The sequence below is a fragment of the Dipodomys merriami genome, unplaced genomic scaffold (genome assembly GCF_024711535.1).
Source record: "Dipodomys merriami isolate MVZ:Mamm:240054 unplaced genomic scaffold, mDipMer1.0.p SCAF_14, whole genome shotgun sequence".
In the NCBI taxonomy this organism is placed as follows: Eukaryota; Metazoa; Chordata; class Mammalia; order Rodentia; family Heteromyidae; genus Dipodomys; species Dipodomys merriami.
In genome coordinates, this window is record NW_027202715.1 from 33,544,044 (window position 1) to 33,552,761 (window position 8,718).

General features: G+C 43.2%; 1 protein-coding gene across 1 annotated transcript; it reads right to left on the reverse strand.

Annotated features, from left to right (window-relative positions):
* Window positions 1-4,698: 4,698 nt before the first annotated feature.
* Ch25h (cholesterol 25-hydroxylase) lies at window positions 4,699-8,383 on the reverse strand. Its single transcript, XM_070021150.1, has one exon. The coding sequence runs from the start codon at window positions 7,533-7,535 to the stop codon at window positions 6,570-6,572; it is 966 nt and encodes a 321-aa protein (XP_069877251.1). The 5' UTR covers window positions 7,536-8,383; the 3' UTR covers window positions 4,699-6,569.
* Window positions 8,384-8,718: the final 335 nt, after the last annotated feature.

Genomic DNA, 8,718 nt, shown 5'->3' on the forward strand with positions numbered 1-8,718 from the left:
TCTCTGATACACTAATGGATTTTGTTGTGATTCAGCAGTGGAGCCAGGACCAGGGCTTGCACAGGAGAAGAATTCAGGAATAAAGATTGAAAGGCAGCCACTAGATAAGTGAAGGTGGGCAGGAGTAAATGAGGAAGATATTGGCCTAAGCATCTTCCTTCCCTCACACACATGCCTAAATCCGCTTCAGCCTCCTTGAAAAAGAAGGTTTTGGTTTATCAACTCAGCATTCAACGGTTAGGCCTCATTTGACTTTCCCCTCAGCCTAGAGAAGCAGGCAAGCTAGTTAGTATTGCTACCCTCTACCCATTCCAAAGAGAAGAAAAGTGATTTTTATGATTTTCATGTTCTAGGTTCCATACTCCAGAGATATCTGTAGGACACTTTCCAAGTGTACGATCCTTTAAGGAATGAAATATTGATAAGGCATGATCTTTTCTTTCAGAGACTTTTCTCTCCCATACAGAAGCTGTTCGTTTCACTGGAAGGGAAGCAATGAAGCTACTGTAAGAGAAACCAATGAAGCACCAGAAACTGTAGAAAAATTACACTTGCAAAAGGAAAGGATAACCTTGTTTTCCTTTGGAAAAAGACACAGAGCTAGCCTGTTACCCTACCGCAGCCTTCCACAGAGACCATTGCGGGGATGGAAGAGAGGGCTCACATTGTTTTGCATAGCGATCCAAAAGCATCGGAAAAAGGAAATAAAACAAAATATTGAGGCTAGAAAGTGGCCTTGGGTTTCTACCTAAATATTTCTTGGCAACATTAACTTTTTAAAAAAAACTTCTCTCCCACATTTCATATTAACATCAGTTCATGGTATTAAAGTTTCATTTTGACATGTCCATGTACCCTGATCAGACTCATCCCCTCTTCCACTGTCCCTCAACCTTTGTCTCCCCATTCAATCTCAACAAGCTTAATTACTCTGTGTTCATACCTGTACAAAAAGTATTTTGACCACATTCACCCTTGTAATTTTCTTTAATTTTAATGCACCTAGCACCTCTCAGCTTAAAAGAAGGAGGAGGAAGAGGGCTGGGAAGTTGGCTCAGTGGTAGAGTGCTTGCCTCTCATGCATGAAGTCCTGGGTTCAATTCCTCAGCACCACATAAGCAAAAAAACCCAAACCAAAACAAAACAAAAAAACAAAAAAAAAGAAGGAGGAGGAAGAAGAGGACAAAGGCTGAATGACTAACTGTGGGGTAACCGATGTTAATCTTCAGTGGGACTAACTTAATAAGAGGTGAATGTAAGTTAGCCTTATATTCTTTATTGTGTTCACCATTTGAAAGCATACCTTGAACATGTTACTTATATCAAAATAGAAAAGAAATCCATCCTCTTCTAAAAATCCTACCTATACTAGCTTTGGAACAAGTCTGTTATGCCTCATATGTAATAGCAGTTTGTAACAAAATTTGTAACAAAAAAGCAGTGTGCCTACTTTTCTAAATTTCCTTTCTTAGTTCTCAGTACACTTGTAAAGATACATACTATCACCTTCTATTTATAGATGAGAAAACCCAGTGATGGAGAGATTAAGTAATTTCCTGAAGACAACAATGTTAACTAATAATGGCACCATGTAGAACCCAAGCAGAACCTGCTACGGCCTCCTAAAGAGAGTTACTGCAGTTATTCTGTTCCCAATTGTCATCTCAGATAGAAACTTTGAAATCAATTCTTTGCTTAAAAATCTGTGAAACAGGGCTGGGAATGTGGCTTAGTAGCAGAGTGCTTGTCCAGCATGCAGGAAGCCCTAGGTTCTATTCCTCAGTACCACATAAACAGAAAAAAAAAGTGGTGCTGTGGCTCAAGTGGTAGAGTGCTAGCCTTGCACAAAAAGGAATCTTGGGGACAGTGCCCAGGCCCTGAGTTCAACCTGCAGGACTGACAAAAAAAAAATCTGTGGAACATCTTGCCCACCACCTCCATGGCCTAAGTCCAGTTTGCAATGCATTTATCCATCTACCCATTGTACTTCAACAAAATACAGCTAACTGTAACATCTGCTTAAAACCTTTTTTTTATATACAGTCTTTCACACTCCCTGTGACATAGATAAGCAGTCTTAAGCAGTTTCAAAGGCTTGACAACAAGAACAAGACAAACAGCTGCATAAACATACTGTTGGGACCCAAATCAAGGCCTAATGTCCTTTTGGGAGACATGACTTGAAGTTCTTTCTGGCCCATTTTTGCTCTTCTCAGGTTTTAAGAATGTCAAATTCTTTCATCTTTCCTTGCAACAGATTGTTCTTCTTCTATATAGGCACGTTACCTGAACTGATGAACTCATACAAATCCTCCATTTATTTCCAAAGGTATACTTGTCTTTGGGTTCTTGTAAAAAAAAACTATAAATAACTATAAATAAATTATAAATAAATAACAAAAAACTATAACTATTATAACTATAAATAACTCCCCCTTACAGTACTGATCACAATGGGTCAAATGCATTTGCTTAGCTTTCTCAGAAGACTGACTTTCTCTAGAACAGAGATTATGAGTTAAGAATGTGACCTGAGTAGGAAGCTCTGATGGGGAAGTAAGAAGAATAAAGGGGGTATGCATGATGAAAGACATGACTAATGGCTGGAAAGGGAGAGGAAGGAGGAGAGAGAAAGGAAGAAGAAAGAAAAAAAGAGAAGAGAGAAGGGGAATAGAGGGGAGGAAAAGGGAGGGGAAGGGAGGAGAAGGGAGGGGAAGAGAGGGGAGGAGAGGAGAGGAGGGGGCAGAGGAGAGGAGGAGAATGGAGGGGAGGACAGCAGAGGAAAGGAGAAAGGAAAGGAGGAGAGGAGAGAGGAGGGAAGGAGAGGGGAGGAGGGAAGGGAAAGGAAGAGAAGAGGAGAAGAAGAGAAGAGAAGAGAAGAGAAGAGAAGAAGAGAAGAGAAGAGAAGAGAAGAGAAGAAGAGAAGAGAAGAGAGACATTCTAGATAAATCACTCTAGATAAATATAAATATCTGGATAGAGTCATGCATGTGCACATATGTAATGTATATTGAACATATATAGTATTGAATGCATGCAATGTACACACATATAAGAATATCTGAACATCTATATGGTATGCATAAAGTGTATGCAAGTAAATGTATACTATTCCATAATTCATATATCGTATATACATGATATATCACATATGCATGTGTGTACACATTGTGTGTATGCAATAATGCAATATAATTGGATGTTTACAGAGCACACCAGGAGATGGTAGGAAGGACATTCATTACATAAAAAGCAGATCTTTTTCTCAGCAACAACAACAGAAAAAGAGCCTTGCAGCCTTGTTGTGATGAAAGATAAGCTATTAAATAGAAAAGAAACAGCTGTAGAATTAGGAAGGAAAGAATTTAGAGAAATCTCACTTAAAGCCCAAACAAGAACCATGTCCTAAGATGAGGTTTGGTAGCAAAACAAAACCCAAAAGCCAAGAAGATGGAAAACCAAAGGGATAATATGGCTAGGTCTGATAATCAGGAAGATAGTGGTGAGCTACGGTAAGTTTCAGGAAGAGGTGGGGGTGGAATGACTCAGAAGTGAGGAAGTAGAGTAAGACAAACACACTTCTGTCTGTTTCCAAAATGTTTGTCTTGAAAGGATAACTAGACAAGCATTTTGTGATGGAGCCAGGATAAAAATCTGGACTCTACTTGGTTACCCAGAAGATGGGTGAGCTCAAGTGTGCTGTGGACAGAAAGTTACAATTCTATGAGAGATCTCTTGAGAATCCATGTTTTACAGATGAGGAGTCAGAAACACGGAGGTTTAGTAGCTTCTCCCAAATCATCCAGGCCAGCCAGTAAGGCCCCAAATCCAGCTCCCAGATAGGTACTACAGCTTCAGCATTTCCTCAATCCACAGGCAATAAAGGTTGCAGAAAATGCTGTCTTTGACCTGCCTTCTGCTTTTCGGGGTTCTCCTTAGACCCGTATTTCCTGGCTAGAACCCTGTGCCTAGACAGACACCTTGGCTCCAGAGCTGTCAACATCGAATAATGGATCAAGGGAAGGCTGAGTGTTCGCAGCAACAGGCAGAGGAACAGCCAAGAGGCCAGCTGTTGGCTCTGCATGGTTTGCATCTTTCTAGATATTAAAAAAAAACCACAACAAACTACCATAACCATCAAAAGAGAGACATAGAAATGCTAGGCACCAGTGACTTACACCTGTAATCCTGGCTACTCAAGAGGCTGAGATATGCAGATTGCAGTTCAAAGTCAGCCAGGATAAGGACGTCCATTCCGTGAGACTTGTATCCAATTAACCATCCAAACGCCAGAAATTGGGATGTGGCTCAAATGGCACTCAAATAGCCTAGTGTGAAAAAGCTCTGACTTTAAGTTGCACACTATTATGGGGCAATGGGGGGTACGGGGCGAGGGAGGGTGGAATGCTGTGAAACTTAAGTTTGGATAACTTGCTTCAACGCCTAATATGTTAATACTCAGAAAAAGGCACATTAACCTGTGTGTTGACCAGTCCTCCATCCATAACATAGAATGATGCTGCTGAAAAAATTAACAATAACTGTCCTACATTTCGTCATGTGTTACTTTTGAGAGTAAATGAAATACTGTGTTTAGTTCATGCAGTATAAACTACTGAACTTTAGGCTCTCAAACTGTGTTTAATAAAAAGTACTTCTCCCCCTCCCCCGTCCCCCACCGCCAGTATCAACCTCCCAGGCATTACCAACTCACATCTGATTTTGAAAAAGTGTTTCTAAATCATAATATTTTCCATGTGAACAATTTGCTTCATCTAACATTTCCTTATGTGGAAAGGCAATGAGAGACATTTTTACAGAACTCTGCAAGTGGTCTAAGACATGTTTTCATCATCTAAAGACTCATAGGGCAGCTAGGGGGACTTGGTTCTGCTCACCATAACTAAAAGTTGTGTCTTGTACCCAATAGCTGCCTGCTTATCCTTTTCCTCTTTTTCCACTCACTTAGAAGGTCTAAAGATAGTTCTCAGGAGTCTTATTTGACATGACATGAAGACCAGATCTTTGGATGCATTCTTTTTACCTTTCAGAAAGCAAAAATAACTTAGTACATATATAGTGGTACTAGATTTGTGTGCAAGTCTGTTCTTTACAGATCTCTGTCTAACACACCTTCATTTTTATCTTGACCCTAAGGTAAACAAGAAACTGCCGGAAGGAATGTTGGGTGACCTGTACATGACTTGTCATAAAGACTCTGATGGTCACCAGTCATCTCTTAGAACATCTGGAACACCATCTCCTTTACAGATGAGGAACCAGGGATCCAGGGCCAACTTTCACTTTATCTTCCTTTGAGAAAGGGTCATGACATCTGTTGTGGGTCTTATTTAAGAAATTGAACTACACCACATTTCCAGACTATGTTAACTAAAGATGGCTTTCTGAAAATGGTGCTTTATTGAAATCCCTATTTGAACTGATCAGTTGCTTTAATGAACATATTTGCTTTATGGTTTTTCCAAACTGAGGCACTTTCCTACTTCTATGCCCTCCGCCCTACATATCCTACTCATCATCATCTAATAAATGTTAATCTCTCTGTAAAGTTTTACAGAGCAATTCCATCATTTGCCTGTTATTCAGAAATCAGCCAAAAAGCTTTCATCAGAATGATCATGTGTTTGGTTCTGTGAAACCTCAAAATCAAAACAAATGTTCACTTTCTCCTACCTCCTTTTTTCTTACACTCCTCCTCCAACAAGACACTAGTCACCAGATTCTCCTTTCCACCCCTCCCCCAGAGGGTCTGAAAAACACAATCCCAACTCCCTCCTCTGTTTTTAGTTTTCTTTTCTTCTTCTTTTTTATTTTAGTTTTTGTTGGTCATGAGGCTTGAACTCAGTGCCTGGGTGCTGTACCTGAGCTCTTTCACTCAAGTCTAACATTCTACCACTTTCAACCACAGCTCTGTTTCTGATTTTCTGGTAGTTAATTGGAGATAAGAGCCTCACAGATTTTCCTGCTCTGGCCCAGTTTGAACTGCTATCCTCAGATCTCAGTGTCCTGAGTACCTAGGATTACAGGTGTAAGCCACCAGCACCAGCCTGTTTATAGTTTTCCTATACTAAAATGCCAGTGAAACAGAAGCCAATACTTGTTTGATGCATGATTTCTTTCATTTTTCCTCATTTTAAAAGCACAAATGATATTTCTTACAATATAAATATGCATCTCTATTAAAAAAATAGAAAACAATATAATAATCTTGATCACTGTCCAGCAGGAACATAGCTGGATTTTTAGAGTTACAAGTTAGATCCTCCACAAAAGATGTCCATGTATCACCATTTATGGCCATTTTCAGACATAGAAAACCCTTGTTCTACAAACAAATCCTTTTACAGATGATTCACATGGGCCAGTGATGAATGTCTAATTATGTCCAAGAGTCAAGGCTTTGAGGTGAGCTAGATTTTGACACCAAAGATACAATCATAATAATATACATTCTATAAATTACTTTGTCAGATTGCAAAAATACATTTCATCTAGAACAGCTTCATCAGTTAATAAGTTATTTGCTTTAAAACAAACAAACACCCAGCTCAGGTATGTTTCTCCTGATTCAAGTGTGAACTGCACAGCGGTCCGGAGTCTGAGGGGCTCCCCCCACAGCCACTCAGCCATGCAGGGAGAGGGGCCCGCTTCAGAGTACCCAGTAATTTGTCCCAGTGTGTGAAGTAAGGGGCGTAGTTGCAGTTAAAGTGAGAGTGATGGAGATCATGATGCGCCACGCCTCCGTACCACCCAAACGGCACCAGTCGATGGGTGGACCACGGGAAGTCATAACCTGAGTGGTCCTCCACCGACAGCCAGATGTTGACCACGTGGAAGATGAGGACGGTGAGCGGGTGGCAGTCAAGCAGCCTGGTGTTGAGCATGTCAAAGAAACCCAAGGAAAACAGCTCCCAGACGCTCATGTACTGCGTGGCCAGCGCGAAGGAGGATGCGTTCTGGTGATGCACTTTGTGGAAGGTGCGGTACAGCCAGGGCACTCTGTGGTGTAACACGTGCCACGCGAAGAACTCGGTGTCGAAGAGCAGCAGGCAGAAGACGATGTGGCGCAGCATCTGCAGCAGCTCCGGGGCTTCGGCCGGCAGCAGCGCGGGGCTCTGCGCCCAGTGCAGCAGGGTGGCCGGGAACACGAACACCACGTGCTGGTAGAGCGTCTGTCCCAGGCAGGGGAGCAGCTGCAGCGCCGAGGGAGAAAAGTCCGGGTGGATTTTGTAGCGTCTCAGCGCAGGCACCCAGGGACACAGGACGTCCAGCACCACGAAAGGCAGGCAGAAGCCCAGGTAGGTGATGATCGAAAAGAAGACCGGGAAAAAGGGCGATCCGGTGAGCGCCTCCCAGGTCTTCAAGCGGTCCCAGAGGGGCTGCAGGACCAGCTGGCCAGCGCTGCCCGGGACCAGAAGCTCAGAGCTGTTGTAGTAACTCATGGCAAGGCTTCTGACACTGGCCGCCGCTGCTGGCTCGCCCCTGACTTTTCTTAAGACTGGCTCCGCCCCCATGTGATGGGAGGGGCCTTTTATTGAACTCCCTTTCCTGGCTACAGATACCTCGGTGGGCGCTGCTATTAGAGTTGCTTGTCTCCACGTGCTACTTAGTCACTTTTTATAAGCATGCAGAGCTATGTTTGCACTTTTTTTTTCCAGTTGAGATATGATTTACACACGTTACATTGTACCCAGATTTACTGCAAAGAGTTTCTGAGATTTTTCTTGTTTGTTTAAGACTTTAGTCTTGCTCTGAGTCCGCCGGGACTGATCTGAATTTTCACTGGCCCGAAACTTTCCCAGTGCTGGAATTACAAGCATCTCTCACCACACCTGGCTGTTTCTAACTTTTGACAACTCCATCCACCAGTGTCATCACGGCTCCCATAGTAATGTCCTAGACACCACTAGAAAACACCTGGCAATCAGTGCAGAATTATCTCTATGTCAAAACGCGTAGATGGAACTGCATCCATTTTGTTTTTTGACAAGATGCTCATAGGAAAACTCCCCCTGTGTGCCCAGTTTCTAGCACTATAATCAGTTGCCAACCGCATCCATTCCTTTGCAGAGGGAACCGTGGGGGCGGGGGTGGGGGTGGGGTCCAGAGGGCTCTGTGGCTGTCAGCTGAGGAAATCCTATAGGACAGATGGCTGGATAGGGACCTCTGCCCGTCCCAACCACTCGGAAAGGAGCCTTCCTGGGAGACTTAACACAAGCTCCAGTTTCCCCAAGCAAACAGATTAGTTCTGGAAGCACTGACCCCCTTCCATGGTGCTCCCTGAGGCGTCTAAACCAGCTGCCCATGACTCAGAAGCACAGTACTAGGTGGGGGAGCTGTGTGTGTGTGTGTGTGTGAGAGAGAGAGAGACAGAGAGATAGAGAGAGACAGAGACAGAGAGAGACAGAGAGAGACAGAGACAGAGACAGAGACACAGAGAGACAGAGACAGAGAGAGACAGAGATAGAGAGAGACAGAGACAGAGAGAGACAGAGAGAGACAGAGACAGAGACACAGAGAGAGACAGAGAGAGAGAGACAGAGAGAGACAGAGAGAGAGAGACAGAGAGAGAGAGAGAATGTGGGGGGGGGGGAGAGGAGAGCCAAGACTGCTAGGCTTTGGTTTGGGAGGAGGGAAAACGCTGGGCTTTCTATCCAGTGCCTGTACTGAGCTGCATAAAAAGCCATCTTAGCAAGA